Source organism: Zea mays, chromosome 8 (genome assembly GCF_902167145.1).
Source record: "Zea mays cultivar B73 chromosome 8, Zm-B73-REFERENCE-NAM-5.0, whole genome shotgun sequence".
Taxonomy (NCBI): Eukaryota; Viridiplantae; Streptophyta; class Magnoliopsida; order Poales; family Poaceae; genus Zea; species Zea mays.
The window spans coordinates 158,768,304-158,784,876 of NC_050103.1; the positions used below are offsets into that span (position 1 = coordinate 158,768,304).

The 16,573-nt window shown below is 54.1% G+C and overlaps 1 protein-coding gene across 6 annotated transcripts in view; it reads right to left on the reverse strand.

Annotated features, from left to right (window-relative positions):
- Nucleotides 1-16,573, reverse strand: part of LOC103637423 (myosin-17) — a 65,397-nt gene that overhangs the window by 16,500 nt on the left and 32,324 nt on the right. For 3 of the 6 annotated variants that reach the window (XM_020542473.2, XM_020542470.2, XM_020542475.3), the window contains exons 30-31: nucleotides 15,541-15,708; nucleotides 15,261-15,428 (exon numbers count right to left, since the gene is read on the reverse strand). The exons of 2 other annotated variants lie outside the window; for them this stretch is intronic. In XM_020542473.2, coding sequence (XP_020398062.1) covers nucleotides 15,261-15,428; nucleotides 15,541-15,708 — 336 coding nt within the window. The remainder of the gene's footprint in view (nucleotides 1-15,260; nucleotides 15,429-15,540; nucleotides 15,709-16,573) is intronic. One more of the 6 variants, XM_020542471.2, reaches the window with a different exon arrangement.

Genomic DNA, 16,573 nt, shown 5'->3' on the forward strand with positions numbered 1-16,573 from the left:
ACAATAAACTGTTTCTGACAGAGTGCCCTGAAGAAATGCATTGTTGACATCTAGTTGATGAATGGGCCAACCATGAGATAGAGCCAGTGACAGGACTGTCTGGACAATAGCAGGTTTAACAACAGGATTGAAAGTCTCAAAGAAATCAATGCCTGGACGCTGGGTGAAGCCACGAAGAACCCAACGTGCTTTGTAGCGTTCAAGAGAACCGTTAGAAGTGAATTTGTGTTTGAAAACCCATTTGCCAGTGACAATGTTGGAGTGCGAAGGACGAGGGACGAGGTCCCAGGTCTTGTTATCAAGCAGTGCAGAGTATTCCTCTTCCATGGCTGTCCACCAATTGGGATCGGCAAGAGCAGCACGATAACTCCGAGGCACTGGTGAGAGCACATAAGCTTCAAATAGAGCCGGGAACCGCAGACCGCGCTTGCCACGAGTGGTCATGCCATGCTGATTGGTGACCGGTGGAACGGGTACCGCACCAGCGGGGACCGATGGTGGAAGCAAGGTCCCAGAAGCCGGAATGCAGGAACTGGGTGTCGGTGAAGTTGGCGCCGCGGTGTTGGTCTGCCGTCGAGAGTAGACCTGGCCGAGGAAGCGACCAGGAGGCCCTGGGTTGACAGAGGGGTGCTGTCCAGCGGCGGGTGGTGATGTGCAGCCGATAGTAGAAGAGCCCGGTGGAGAACCGACAGTGGTGCTCTTCCCAAAAGCAGATGGCGATGTAGAGCTGCTGGGAGAGAAACCTAGTGGTGCGCCGGTAGTGGTGGACTTCGATGAGCGCCAGGAAGGTCTAGCAGGAGGGCCGGCTCAAGTAGCAGGCCCAATGAGCGGAACACCTGGTGTACGGGGGTCACCGGCTGGTCCGCTGGTGGACCCAATCGAGTTCGGCGTAGGGGCAACCGGTGGAAGGCCAGGGTTGCTGGTGGTACCTGCAGTGAAGAAAGGTGACAACTCGAATGGAACTGAAACCGTGTTAGGTATGTCGTCCAAAAAATCAAAAACTGCGCTTGTGGGTGGAGAGGGATCCTCAAAAAAGGGAAAAGAGGTCTCCTCGAAGACCACATGGCGAGAGATGATGATGCGGTGAGAGAGACGATCAAGGCATAGGTATCCTTTGTGGTTGGGAGAATACCCAAGGAAGACGCATAGGGTAGAGCGAGGAGATAGTTTGTGGGGTGTAGTGGGGGTGAGATTAGGATAGCACTTGCAGCCGAAAACACGAAGGTGTTCGTACGAGGGGCGTTTGCCAAGTAAGGCGAAGTGGGGTGTGCCGGAAGCAAGTGTCTTTGTGGGAAGGATATTGAGAAGATATGTGGCAGTACCGAGAGCAGCAGCCTAGAAAGTGGGGGAATGCTGGCTTGGAAGAGAAGCGTGCAGACGACATTATTGATGGAGCGAATTATGCGTTCAGCCTTGCTGTTTGGGGGGGGGGAGTATAAGGGCAAGACATGCGTAAAAGAACTCCATGGGAGGAGAAAAAATTGCGAGCGTTGAGGTTGTTGACTTCGCGACCATTGTCACATTGGACACCCTGGATGGTGACACCAAATTGGGTGCGAACATAAGCGAAAAAATTTGTAAGGGTGGAGAAGGTGTCAGACTTAAGACGCAAGGGAAACGTCCACAAGTAGTGTGAACAGTCGTCCAGAATGGCCAGATAATATTTATGACCAGAAACACTAGTGATTGGTGAAGTCCAAAGATCACAATGTATTAATTGAAAATTGCGACTGGCATGTGATGAAGAAGAATGGAAAGGTAGACGAACGTGACGTCCTAACTGGCATGCATGGCATATGGGGGTGTTTTTATTCGGGGTACAAGGGATGACAGAAGACCGAGCTAGCTGATTGAGGACCGTAGATCCTGGATGTCCAAGTCGTTGATGCCACAACGAAGAGGTGGTAGCATGGAGAGAAGATGCCGTGCTCCTGAGTGGGTAGAGTGGGCCGGAGCTATCACACCGAAGGATCATGCGTCGAGTGGGAAGATCCTTCACAGAGCAGCCAAGAGGGTCAAATTCCACAGAACAATTGTTGTCAGTGGTGAATTGGCGAGTAAAAATTAAATCTTTAATGAGAGAAGGTGAAACAAGGACATTGTTAAGAAGAAAATTATGAGAAAGTTGAGTGGTGCCAGTGGAAGTGACAGGAAGAAGGTTGTCATTGCCAACAACAATGTTAGAGGGTAGATGATGTGAAGAAAAGAGGCGGGAAAGTATACCAGCGTCGGAAGTCATGTGACTGGAGGCACCTGTGTCGAAGAACCACTCTTGATGCTGGGGATGTTGAAGAGTGGTGGTTTGGAAATTGGTGGCGAGTTGTTGGAGATCCCAACCAGGAGGGGGTGGAGCAGCGCCAGTGTAGTAAGGGGCCGGCCCATATGCCTAAGGGGTGGCCCCAGGAGCCTGCCCACTGGCCGAGAGGCCTGAGGCGGTTGAGTTGGAGCAGGAGGCCCTGAGGTCGGTGGCCGAGGTGCTATTGATTGGGTGAAGGGGGCGCGGCTGGGACGACTGGGATCCACTGGAGCTGCCGATGTTGGACAGGGCAGCGAGGGCAGCAGCCGGAGCAGCCTTTGCCATCGTGAGTTCCTCAAGAGCCAGGTCATCGCGGACCTGCAGAAAACTGGGAAGTGGGTTGGTGTGGCGCAGATGGAGACCGAGAGCCTGGAAGCGCTCGTTAAGGCCTCTGACAATGTTAAGGACTAAAGTCCGGTCAGAAACAGGTTCGCCGAGATCATGCAGATCTTCGGCGAGTTTCTTGTAGCGGCGACAGTATTCGCGACCGGGAGATCGCCTTGGGAGAAGGACCGAAATTCTTGGTCGGCTGAAGAGCACGCGTGGTGCGATTTCCAAGAAACTAGGACTCTATAGAGAGCCAGAGGGTGCGGGCAAAGGCGCCACGCTGAGAAATGATGTCAGCGAGGGCATCAGAAAGAATGCCAAGAAGCCAAGTGCGGACGACGGCATTCATGTGAACCCAATCGGGTGACTCGGGAAAAACAGAATCGGAGAGGGCGTGGCACTCCAAGGAGAATTTGGTGAGGGTGAGAAGGAAAGATTCACACCAGCGGGTGTAGAAGGTGGAGTTGGTGTCAAGGAGTAGTGGAAAAAGAGCCCGGATGTTGGTTACTGCAACAGCCTGGGCGTGAAGGTTTAGCAGTGCGGCTGCCTCGTGGTGGAGAAGAGCAGCATGAAGAGTTGCAGGTGGGATGTCGTCGGCGGCGGCAGTGCCAGACGAACGAGTATCCTCCTCTGGATGGGGAGGAGCAGCGACGCGCTCCTGGGCAGGGCGAACGCGGGCTTCGGCCGCGTCGCGTTCTTGCTGGGCAAGCGTGGCCTCGCGGTCGGCATCAGCCGCGCGTGCAAGGGCAGCCTGACGAGCGGTCAGAGCCCGTCGCTCGTCCTCATCCTTGGCGGCGCGGAGAAGATCGGCGCGCTCAGCAGAGGTGTCGGCGATGTTGGGACACTGAAGCACCTCGGAGTCGGAGACAGCGTCGAGGGGCAACGCAGGAAGGCTGGTCATGGCAGCTTCGAATGGTGGGCGCGCACTGAGGTGGAAGCGTAGTGGAAAAAAAAAGAAGGATTGGTCGGTAGACCTAGGTCTGTGATACCATGTAAGTAAGCAGGATTGAGGAAGAATGATTGTTATATATTGAATGAGGGACAAACTGTGTACATATATAGGAGAGGAGGAAGACAGGTAAAAGGAAACCCCTATGTCTATGGAAGCTAATAATACACAGGATCAATCAGATCCGGACTCCTCTCCCTAATTCCCTCTATCCATAAGTACAGTGGCCGGCCGGCACAGGATTGCCAGGCTCAGGCCCTTCCATATGTAGCAGATACTCTAACAGTAAATTGACAAAGATCGATGTTTAGTTGGCATATAAGATCTCAACTATAGAAAAGAAATACGAGGATGACCAACAATGCATGTAGTAAATGTTAGGAGTGAAGGAAATGGCAACTTGGCTATTTCATAAGGCCCAAAGGGCAAAAGTACATAAAGTAATTTACAGGGAGAACCCTAGATTCTAGAGAAAATACACTAGAAGAAAGAAACTATACATATACACTAATAGTGGAAAAGAGCGGGTCCTTCTTTAGGAACAAGGTAACCAAGCGGAGGATGCATGTAGACTTCCTCAAACAACTCATCATAAAAAACATTCTTCACATCAAGTTGTGAGATAGCCCACCGGCGAACGAAAGCAACAACAACAAGAGTGTGAACGGTGGTCTAACAGGCAACAGGAGAAAAGGTCTCCTCATAGTCACGCCCATACTCCTATTGAAACCCACAGGCAATAAGTCATGCTTTGTAGCGCTCAATGGAGCCATCATAGCGGGTCTTAATCTTATAGACCCACTTACACGTGATAGGAGAAGCAGAGGAAGGAAGTGGGACAAGATCCCAAGTGCCAGTGCGCTTAAGAGCAACAATCTCCTCAGCCATAGCTAATTGCCACTCAGGATGGGAAAGCGCGTCACGATAGGAGGTGAGCTCAGGAAGAATGGAAGCAGAAGTGACAAAACCAAGATGAGCAAGACAACAAAGCGTACGTCGATCACGAAGGTCATATTGCGGAGGAGGCACACCTAGCACAAATGGAGACAGGCTAGATGGTGCCAGTTAGATTGGGAAACCCAAACCCTAATAGGGGTTGGGCAATCTATTAATAGACTGGAGAACTGGGCCAGGCCCATTACAGAGGGGTGAGACAGTAATTACACGGGGAGAACCCCAAACCCTAATCAGGTATTCTAACACCCCCCACAGTCACAACTCTATCATGTACAGATGTTAAGACTGGAGTGAAAGTCTGAAAATACACTCGACGGTAACCCCTTGGTGAAGATGTCGGCGAACTGCAGCATGGTGGGGACGCTGAGAACCCGAACGTCACCGGCGGCGACACGCTCCCGGACGAAGTGCAGGTCGATCTCCACGTGCTTCGTGCGCTGATGCTACACGGGATTGGTGGAGAGGTAGACGGCGCTGACATTGTCGCAGTAGACAAGGGTGGCGTGCTGGAGGGGACTGTGGAGCTCGTGGAGGAGCTGTCGCAGCCAGGAGGCCTCGGCTACGCCGTTGGCCACGGTGCGGTACTCGGCCTCAGCACTGCAGCGAGAGACGACGGGCTGCCGCTTGGCGGCACATGAGACGAGGTTGGCGCCCAGGAACACGGCGTAACCGGAGGTGGATCGACGCATGTCTGGACAGCCAGCCCAGTCGGCGTCGGTGTAGACCACGAGTTCCGACGCCGGGGATGGTCGAAGTAGGAGGCCGTAGTCGAGGGAGCCGCGGAGGTAGCGCAGGATCCGCTTGAGAGCGGTGAGATGAGGCTCCCGCGGGGTGTGCATATGCAGGCACACCTGCTGGACGGCGTAGGCGATGTCAGGCCTGGAGAAGGTGAGGTACTGGAGCGCGCCGGTCAGGCTCCGGTAGGACGTCGCATCGGCGACCGGGGGCCCGTCGTCCTCTGAGAGCTTCGCCTGAGTGTCGACAGGCGTGGGGCAGGGCTTGCAGTCGGACATGCCAGCCCGCTCCAGTATGTCGATGGCGTACTGGCGCTGATGGAGGAAGAGACCCTGGGACCGGCGCTCGGCGGTGATGCCGAGGAAGTGGTGGAGGGGCCCCAGGTCCTTCATCGCGAACTCCCGCTGCAGGGCGATGATCGTGCGCTGTAGAAGGTCGGTGGTGGATGTCGTGAGCACAATGTCGTCGACGTAGAGCAGAAGGAAGACGGTGTCGTCGCCGCGACGGTAGATGAAGAGGGACGTGTCCGACTTGGCCTCGACGAAGCCGATGGAGGCCAAGTAGGAAGCAAAGCGACTGTACCAGGCCTGCGGCGCCTGCTTGAGGCCGTAGAGGGAGCGGTTCAGCCGGCAGACCAAATCCGGATGAGCTTCGTCGACGAAGCCGGTGGGCTGGCTGCAGTAGACAGTCTCCGTCAGAGTGCCGTGGAGGAAGGCATTCTTGACGTCGAGCTGATGGATCGCCCAGTCCCGGGAGAGGGCGAGGACGGTGGGAACAGTGGCGAACTTGACGACGGGGCTGAAGGTCTCGTCGTAGTCCACTCCGGGGCGTTGGGTGAAGCCCCGAAGGACCCAACGGGCCTTGTAGCGGTCGAGGGAGCCGTTCGAGGTAAGCTTGTGGCGAAATAGCCACTTGCCAGTGACCATGTTGGTGCCTGGTGGACATGGCACCAAGTCCCAGTTGTGGTTGGCCAGGAGGGCCGCGTACTCCTCCATAGCGCGTCGCCAGTGTGGGTCGGCGAGGGCGGTGCGAACGGAGGAGGGGACCGGGGAGGCGTCCGGTGGAGTGGTAGTCGTATCAGCTGCCAAGATCAGCCGGTCGACAGGTCGAAGAACGCCGGCGGCGCGCCGGGTCACCATCGGGTGGACGTGCCTGGGGTCGCGGTGGATGGCGACCGGGTGGTACACCGGTGGCTCGGGGCGGTCTGCCGGGACGTCGGGGGCCGCAGGCGTGGCCGACTCGCGGCGGTGATAGACGACAGCGGGGTCAGCGAAGCACACTGGGCTCGTCGACGGGCCCGGGTCAGCAAGTGCCGAGGTAGTGACGTGGTGACGGCGGTGGTAGACGAGCGCGGGGTCGGCGAAGCGAGACGTGGGCGTCGACAGGGCTGCGCATGGTGCGGGAGGGGTCGGCGGGGCCTCGCGAGGCGCAGGCGTGGTCCAGACACCGATACCCCTTGTGGTCAGAGGAGTAGCCAAGGAAGAGGCAGCGGGTGGAGCGAGGAGAAAGCTTATGAGGGGCAGTAGCGAAAGTGTTAGGGTAGCAGGCACAGCCGAACACGCAAAGGTGATCGTAGGTGGGGGTTGTGCCGTACAGGGCGAAGTAGGGAGTAGGGTGGTTCACCGCCTTGGAGGGAAGACGGTTGAGGAGGTGGGTGGTGATGTGCAGGGCCTCTGCCCAGTAGCTGGCAGGGAGAGACGCCTGGAAGAGAAGGCAGGGGATCATGTTGGTGGTGGTGCGAATCATACGCGCTGCCCGGCCGTTCTGGGCGGAGGTGTAGGGGCACGAGAGACGCAACTGAATGCCATTGGTGAGGAAGAATGACTGAGAGGCGTGGTTGTCGAACTCGCGGCCGTTGTCGCACTGTAGTGCACGGATCGGGCGTCGGAACTGGGTGGATACCCAGGCGAAGAAGTGAGTGAGGGTGGTAAACGTGTCGGACTTCAGCCGAAGGGGGAAAGTCCAAAGAAAATGGGAGTGGTCGTGCAGAATGACCAGGTAGTATTTGTAGCCGGAGAGGCTAAGGACCGGAGACGTCCAGAGATCACAGTGGACAAGATCAAAGGCCTGAACAACCCTGGATGTGGAAATGGAAAAAGGAAGACGGGAGTGACGGCCGAGCTGACAAGTATGACAGAGGCGCTCAGAAGAGCCCCGAGTATAGGATATGTCCGAGTGACTGGAAAGCTGGGCCATGACGTCAGATCCAGGGTGCCCGAGGCGACGGTGCCAAAGGGCGGAGGAGGTGGTGGTAGTAGCAAGAGCATGTGATGTGATGGTAGTAGTAAGTGCAGGAGATGAGGCTACTCTGGTGTGGGGAGTGGAGGGCAAGTGAAGAGAATAGAGGGGGCCGGAGCTGTCACAGCGAGCGAGCACAACATGTGTGGGAAGGTGGCATATGGTGAGACCCCAGGGGTCGAATTTCATAGAGCACTGGTTGTCACTAGTGAAGCGACGAACCGAGAGGAGGGGATGAGTCAGTCCGGGAGCAACAAGGACGTCGTTAAGGCAGAATGGTCCTGGAAGAACTGATGCACCTACTGAGGTGACCGGGAGGGTGGAACCGTTGCCGACGACGATGGAGGAAGGATGTGAGGGGTGTGGTGGATGGGAGTGGAATAACGAACTAGTTGTGGGGGTAGTGTGGAAGGAGGCCCCGGAGTCAACCACCCAATCGACGGGAGGGGTAGACAGAGGGAAGGCCGCAGGGTGCGCAGAAAGAGCCAGAGGAGGAGCGCTGGCGTGGTTACTAGGAGGGGAGGGGGACAAAGGTGGGTCGATTGCCAGGGAGGCGATCATTGTACGAGGGAAGACAAGGGGTCCAGACACGTGACGACCGGTCGTGGGGTGGATTTCAACACAGTCACGGAGGACAGGGCTCATGCCGCGATCGAAGGCCACGAAGGTGCCCTGGACAAGCTGACCATCGTGGAGGAGGACACGCACGGTGAGCCCGTCGAAAGGGGGTGAAGCCATGAGAGAGTGGAGAAGTGAATGGCGAATGGTGCGGCAGAGGGGTGAGCTGCTCACAATGGAAGAGGAATGGAGAAGAGAGAGGTGACGCTTTGTGGTGGGAGATGGAAGAGGGGGAGATAGGGAGTGCGGCTGCAATTATGCAGACAATGTCCACGGCGGCGGCTCTGGTGCGTGTTCCGACGGCTGGAGGAAGAGGCCGATCCAGCAGGTGGCAGGGATGGGTCGCGGCTGGTGGCTGGAGAGAGACGGGCGTCACGACGAGGACGAGGAGCAGCACGGGGCCGACGCGGCGCGGAGCGCCGACACGCTGGTACCGGCGGACGCCCGAGAAGCGGCGCGGCGCGTCGGCGAGGCACCGGACGAAGGCGACGTCGCACGGGCTTGGAGGGGCTGATGCCCGGGAGCAGTGGAGTGCGCGGCTGAGATGGTGAGGGTGGCCGACGCTTGATGGGGAGCTTACGCGCAGCGGACGCTGAGGGCGGGGTCAGTGTCAGCGGCTCCAGGCCAGGGGCGGCGCAAACGCGAACGCCGGAGAGGAGAGGGGGAGCGAGGACGCCGAGGGGAGGGCGCCGACAGCGGAGGTGGGGAGCAGCCGCCGGGCAGAGGTGGTCAGTGGAGTAAACGGGGGCGGGCGGGGCTCCTGGCGTCTAGGGCGCGACGAGCGCGACCAGGACGACGCGGTCCTCACGTAAGCAGCCATGCGCGTCTGGGAGGCCTTCTTCCCCTTGTCCGACGCGGCGGACTTGGCCGCCGTAGGCGTCGCGGCGAGCGGACGCGGGAACCGGGGTGGTGGCGCGGCGCGAGATCCGGGGCAGGCACGTCGACCACGAGCAGGAGCGGACGGCTCGGGGCAGCGTGGACTCGGCCGGACTGGGGAGGCCGGCGGCGAGCAGGGGTGGCACAGGCCGAGCCGGGCGCGGGCGAGGCCGGGGAGAGGGCACCGGCGGCAGGGTGAGGAGCGGGGGGAGCACGGCCGCCGAGGGGAGGATGCCGGCGGCTGGCGGCCAGGAAGGGAAGAGAGGAAAAAAAACGAACCTAGCTCTGGTACCAAGTTAGATTGGGAAACCCAAACCCTAATAGGGGCTGGGCAATCTATTAATAGACTGGAGAACTGGGCCAGGCCCATTACAGAGGGGTGAGACAGTAATTACACGGGGAGAACCCCAAACCCTAATCAGGTATTCTAACAGTGCCAAAGGGGATGGTGGAGGATTAGGACGTCGAGTGTAGTGGAAAATAATTGGTGGACGTGATGGAGGGGATGGCGAAGATGGAGGTGGAGGTAGAGGAGGCAATGGTGGAGGTGAAGGCGATAGTGGTGGAGGTGAGGGGGGTCGAGGTGATAGTGATGGAGGAATAGAGGTGAAACAGAACAGAGGAAATTAACATATTCAGAGGGAGAGGAAGAAGAGGACAAATCAGTAGTAAAGAAGGGACGAGACTCATCAAAGGTGACATCCCGAGACACCCAAAGGCGGCAAGCGACAGGGTCCCAACAACAATATCCCTTACGCTCATAGTCAAATCCAAGGAAGGTGCACTGAACAGATTGTGCAGTGAGCTTGGTCCTCTCGCGAGATTGAAGAAGGACGAAGGCAACACAACCGAAAGCACGAAGGTGACTATTATGGTTGCTAGATCGGTGAGGGATTAGAGAGGGGTATCGGAACGTCGGCCGGGGGGCTCTGCCCACGGCCGAGCAAGAGGTTTCTCCCTTCTAATTCTTGCCTACTTTATTTCTCATCCATTGATTACATAAATAGGCCGGCTGGCCGCCATGTCTAGCTAGAGATCCTTATCTCCTTAAAACTCTCCTAAAAACTCTCAACAAACTAACCGATAACCTTCCTAGATAATCTCAACTAATCTCCTAAATAATCTCAACTAATCTTCTAATCTTATCTCTAACTATCCTTATCTAATCCCCCTTGGAGGGTGAAAGGGAAAATAGGGTCAAACCTTTTCCTATAAATATTTTGGTAGTTGAGTTTCCCAACACAAATATTGGACTAACTAGTTTGCTCTAGATTATATGTTCTACAGGTGCCAAATGTTCAGCACAAACCAATAAAAAGATTAAAAGTTAGGGTTCAAAAGAAATGAGCAAAAGAAACTGAAGTGAACCCTGGTCTGGCGCACCGGACTGTCCGGTGCACCAGGGTGGATTGACTTCAAACTCTTCACCTTCGGGTTTCTGAGGCCGCGCTCCGCTATAATTCACCGGACTGTCCGGTGTGCCAGCGGAGCAACGGCTCCCAAGCGCAACGGTCGACTCCAACGGTCGCCTGCAACGTGAACAGTGCGCAGACAGTTCGCGCAGAGTCAGAGCAGCGCCAGAAGGCGCACCGGACAGTGACTGTCCGGTGCGACACCGAACTGTCCGGTGGCCCAGGCCGTCAGAGCTCCAACGATCGAAACCGTCAGAACCCTAACGGTTGAGTGACGTGGCTGGCGCACCGGACTGTCCGGTGCGCCCATCGACAGCAGCCCTCACCAACGGCTGTTTTGGTGGTTGGGGCTATAAATACCCCCAACCACCTCTATTCAAGGCATCCAAGTTTCCAGCATATTGCATTCAATACAAGAGCTCTAGACTTTACTACAAGACACAAACAAGAGATCAAATCCTCTCCAAAGTCCAAAACCACTCCAAACACTTAGTGACTTGTGAGAGAGAGATTTTCGTGTTCATTTGAGTTCTTGTCGCTTGGGTCGCTTTCTTATTCCTCCATTCTTGTTCTCAAGACACTTGTAATCAAAGCAAGAGACACCAAGTTGTGGTGGTCCTTGTGAGGGGTCTAAGTGACCCATTTGATTAAGGAAAAAGCTCACTCGGTCTATGTGACCGTTTGAGAGAGGGAAAGGGTTGAAAGAGACCCGGTCTTTGTGACCACCTCAACGGGGGCTAGGTTTGCAAGAACCGAACCTCGGTAAAACAAATCACCGTGTCATCCGCTTCATTTGCTTGTGATTTGTTTTCGCCCTCTCTTTTGGACTCGGTTTTTATTTCTAACGCTAACCCCGGCTTGTAGTTGTGCTTAAAGTTTGTAAATTTCAGTTTCCGCCTATTCACCCCCTCTAGGCGACTTTCAGAGGGCCCATGGCTGCTCCTGTCGCAGCCCCTCCGTGGGCCTCCTTAGGCCCTGACACTACACCCCTCCTGGACAAGCAGCTCGTCCTCGAGCTGCAGTATGATAGGTGCTCAAAAACCGAGTCTACTTGAACCAAAACCATACATCTAGAAGACAAGACTTTTACATCTCGGCTTATCTTATTATTCCGAATCTGAAAAAAATTGACCCCATAAGATAAGGCGGACACCCTCCGCGCATTGGACTTGCACGTGTGAAGCCATCTGGATCCCATGGACGCCATCTGGACGAAAGGGGAGCACATAGACGGGCACCTGGAATAGGTCGCAACAATAACCAACAGAGGCACCCTCGTGGCGGCCGGTAGCGTAATGTGGTGGCGCTAAACAGTGCGCCCTACCGCCGCTGCCATAGAGTTGAAGTTCGTCACCCGCGGGACACGTACCATGCTCGCACTTGGAGATAGCGGCCCAGTGCCGCTGCTGATGGCCGGCCAACAGGGCGAGGTCGCACCCCCGTGTGCCGAGGTCAACCGTCACCAAGGCTGCCTCGAGCATCTGTCAGTGCATCTCTCGCACTCTCCGTCGTGCAAGGAAGCCACGAGCAGCAGCCTGTATGCCCACAGCTGCCGACGTCTGGAGCCGTGCGGACAACGCCAGCTGCTGCTCATGTTGCACTGCTGCCTTGATTTGCAGCAGCCCTGCTCAACCATCCGGAGCGAGGCTTGCATCTTTGCGAGATCAGCCCTTATGTTGGTCCACAAGTCCCCCATCGATGGAGCTGGTAATTGTTGAGCCGTGGCTGCCCCTTGTGGCGTCGCCCATGGGGACGGAGACGCCGCCAACAAAGATGATGTGACGAAATTTGGCGTTGTCCTTGGAGATGGGCACGCTGACGTCCAGGATGTGGTGACAAAATTGGCAGGTGATGCTGCCCATGTAGATGGGGACGCCGGTTGCCAGGACGGCGTGACGAAGGTGACATGCAGCGCAGTCCATGGAGATGGGGACGCCGATTGCCAGGACGATGACATGAAATTGGCAGCAGAAGCCATGGGATCGGATCGAAACCCAAGCTCTCTGATACCAGATGTTATGGTCGCTAGATCGGTGAGGGATTGGAGAGGGGTATCGATGGGCAGGAACGTCGGCCGGGGGCCTCTACCCACGGCCAAGCAAGAGGAGGGTTTCTCCCTTCTAATTCTTGCCTACTTTATTTCTCATCCATTGATTACATAAATAGGTCGGCTGGCCGCCCCTGTCTAGCTAGAGATCCTTATATCCTTAAAACTCTCCTAAAAACTCTCAACAAACTAATCGATAACCTTCCTAGATAATTTCAACTAATCTCCTAAATAATCTTAACTAATCTTCTAATCTTATCTCTAACTATCCTTATCTAATCCCCTTGGAGGGCCCATGGCTGTTCCTGTCGCAACCCCTCCGTGGGCCTCCTTAGGCCCTGACAGTGACTATACTGTGGTGGGCAACCAAAAAGACGTTTAGGAGGAGTGACACCATGTAGAGCAATAGAGGGTTGAATGTTCACAAGCTAAGCAATTGTAGACATCTTCGACCAAAACTGAGGGAGGGAGGTATCACCAGAGGGAGGTATCACCAGAAACCTTGCCAAGTACACCAGTAAAAAAAAGTGATGACAGACAAGACCGACACATGTGACTGAGACGATGGTTCCATTGAGCGAAGCTGACTGAAGTGGTGGTGGAATCAAGTGGAAGTTGAAGGAAGAAGAAGCCAATCAAGCTCCCAAAGACGATCACAGAGCTTGCGACCAATATCAACTATGGTCCACGTACGTCGATCCTGAACAGAGCAAGAGTCAGACTCAAGAATAATACGACAATCATGATCAGTGATCTGACTAGCAGACATCTACAAATTATGATCAGGAACATGAGAAACAGAAGGAACTATAAAACACGAAGTGTGAAGGGTGACATGACTAAGAACAGGGTGGGAAGTGCCACCAGCAGTGTTCACAAACAAGGAAGCAGATGATGAACTCAAGGAACAAAGAGAAGTAGAATCATGGGCCATGTGAAAAGAATCTCTTGAGCCAAGAATCCAGGGCACTATAGTACCTGACAACGAGGCACCTATATGCGGCCAGCGCATGAGTAGCAACCGAGGAGACCACGGAGGAAGCGGACGAAGTAGCACAAAGGCACTCCATGCGCCGAGTCAGGTGGAGGGCCTAATCAGGAGATGACTGAGGCGAGGCAGGTGCAACAATAGCGGGGGCACCTCCCCCGTGGCATGGAGGACATCACCTGCACTTCTCAATGGTATGTGTTGTCAACTTGCAATAGCGGTAAAAGACAACAACAACAGTGCCCCGTGGGCAAGAGGAATCGCTGCTGGAGTCGGGGTAGAAGTAGGAGCTACGGCAGGTGACACACTCGGAGTAGCAAGAATTGTCGAAGAAGACGACAACACACCACAAAGATGAATCTCCTCAGCCTAGGCTAAGGTGACCGCCTTAACCAGGGATGGGAGAGGAGAACGAGTGAGGAGCTAAGCCTAAAGCTGCTCGAATTCCAAACGAAGACGCCGGAGGAACTAGTGGAGGCGAAGAACACTGGTGTGCCCATGCCAAAGGGCACAACAGGGACATGTCTGACAGTACGGTGGCTCTAGCGAGTCAAGCTAGCGCCACACCTCAGTCAGCTTGTGGTAGAAGGCATCGACGAAAAAGTCCTACTGATGAAGAGAGCTAGCGAGCTCCAGGGTGGAGATGTAGAGAGTGGTGCTGCTCGGCTGGTAGAGAGCTTGTGCCCGCTCCCACATCTCCTGAGTGGAGGGCAGAGCAAAGAGATCTATGGCAAATTCCACCTTCATACTGCCAAGAAGAATCTGAGTCGTCTGAGCCTCATCAGCAAGCCAAGTATCATAGTCGGCTAAGTCCACCATGTAGTGCTCAAATACTGGGCATAACACTCCATAACCTAAGCAGAAGGAGGAACACCATCGACCCCTGCAGTGGGCTCCTCGGGATGTTCCGGATCAGGGGGAGGAGATAGACCGATAAGGTGACCCCATATACAGTGGCTATTGAGACACGAACGAAACATAGTGGACCACTCCCGGAAGTTAGTGCCATCGAAGGTGACAAAGGGAAGTTGCACAACGGGGTTAGAACGAGGAGAAACTGCCATGCTGAGTGGAGGGTGAAGTGCGCAGCAGGAAGTGAAAGCCGCGGAGGGTTGAAGAACAGAGGGCGTAGCAGAGGCACGCGCTCGGGCGCGGGGGTGTCAGCGTGGAGAGCTGGTCCCCGGAGTAGGCGGAGGTCGTCGATGCTGACGCGAGGCGCCGCAGCAGGAAGGCCAGCGAGGCGAGCGGCGGGCGGGGTAGCAGCTGGCGAGGGCACGCAGCCAAACGTGGTCGGCAGCCAGCGAGGGCGCGCAACCAAGCGTGGGCATTGGCAGTCGACAAGGGCACGAAGTCGAGGTCAGCGGCCGACGCTGGAACACATCCAGTCACGGGCGCACGGTCGAGCGCGGACGCGGCGAACGCGCAGCCGGTAACGGTGGTGGTGGGGCAGTGGACAGCGGTTGGCAGTTGGAAACCCTAACTCTGTACCATATGTTAGGAGTGAAGGAAATGGCAACTTGTCTTTTCCATAAGGCCCAAAGGGCAAAAGTACATGAAGTAATTTATAGGGAGAACCCTAGATTCTAGAGAAAATACACTAGAAGAAATAAACTATACATATACACTAATAGTAAAGATTCTCAACCATTACAATCAGAAAAAAGGGGGAAATTGTTGTTTTCCCCCGTATGGAGATCATTTGAAGATTTACCATCATTTGAAGATTTACAATTCTGTGAGCTTACTGATGCATGAACAAAGTGGAAAATTCTTCAAACCACCCAAGAAAACAGTGGAAAGAAAGACAGCAATCTGACCTTGTTATTGTATCCAGAAGACTATCAGATTTTCTATTTGAACCTTCAAGCTTTTTTATTAATTCTTCGATTCTCAATTGTGCTTCTGTAAGTAATTTTAAGGTGGAAGCATTCTGTTCCTTTTCAGTTAGCAATGAAGCTTCAGTTACTGTCAAGTTTCCTTCGAGTCTATGCACATGGATCGGAACATATCGCCGTGTTATGCAATTGAAGATAAAATAAGGTTATTGCTGAAGTCAGAACAGAGAAGGATGACTCATCCCTATAAGAAGTTACAGACCTCCTAACCGAGCCCTCAAGTTCTGCAATATATGCACCGGTATCTTGCACTTCAGTTAGCAATTCCGCAATCTTTTTCTGAGAACCAGCTAATTCCTTCTTGGTTTCACTGTTTTCATGTCTTTCTGTAGCCAATAAAGAATCTTTATCTGCTGTACTTTCTTCGAGTCTATGTGTAAAGAAGAGAAGTATTAAACTTAGTGTAAAGTAGGTTTGAATTTAACCGTACTTGTAAGAAAAGAGATTAAACATTTTTACTGAATCTTCAAGCAGAACAATTTTGCTATCCGAGCTATCTACTTTGTGCCCTAACTCTCGGTTTTTCTCTTGAGATTCAAGCAGCAATTTTGCGGTGTAATCATATCTTTGCTTTGTTGTAAGCAGTAAAGACTCTCTTATAATTCCATCTTTTCCAGTCTATACTATTGAGTGAAATTCAGGAAACCAGTGTTAGCTCAGAAGGTTAAAAAAGATAAGAGTGGATCTTTATAGTACTGTGTGCACAACAATTCAGTTTAGCTGCTAGTTATGCCAAACTACCAAATAGAGTTAGCAAAACAAAACTGAACTTTTCCACATTCTCCAGAAGCTGATCTATGTTTTTCTCAGCTTCCTCAATTTTTTTAGTAACTCCTTGTTTGTTTCTTGAGCTTCAAAGAGTGATTTCTTCGTTTGATCATGCTCTTTTCTTTCTGCTAAGTAAAGAGCATCTTTTGCTGTGGCACCCTCTTCTAACCTAAGTTCAAGATCATATTACAACAGCTACCGTTCATAAATTCTATATATTAAAGGCGGACGCAAACCTCGCACGCGGTTCGTCCATGTCACTTTTAAAATTCCAGCCGCATGATTGTGTTCAGACGGCTGCGAACGGCTCCCAACGCGTGGCTGGATTAGTTTGGTTTTTATTTCACCGCACACATCGACCGGCTCACTAATCTTCTAGACGAATCCGAATGGAGATGAAAAATTCTATTATATTCTTTAGAGCGGCCCACCAGCGCCGCATGTCTGGCCAGCTCTCCGGCGTCGCG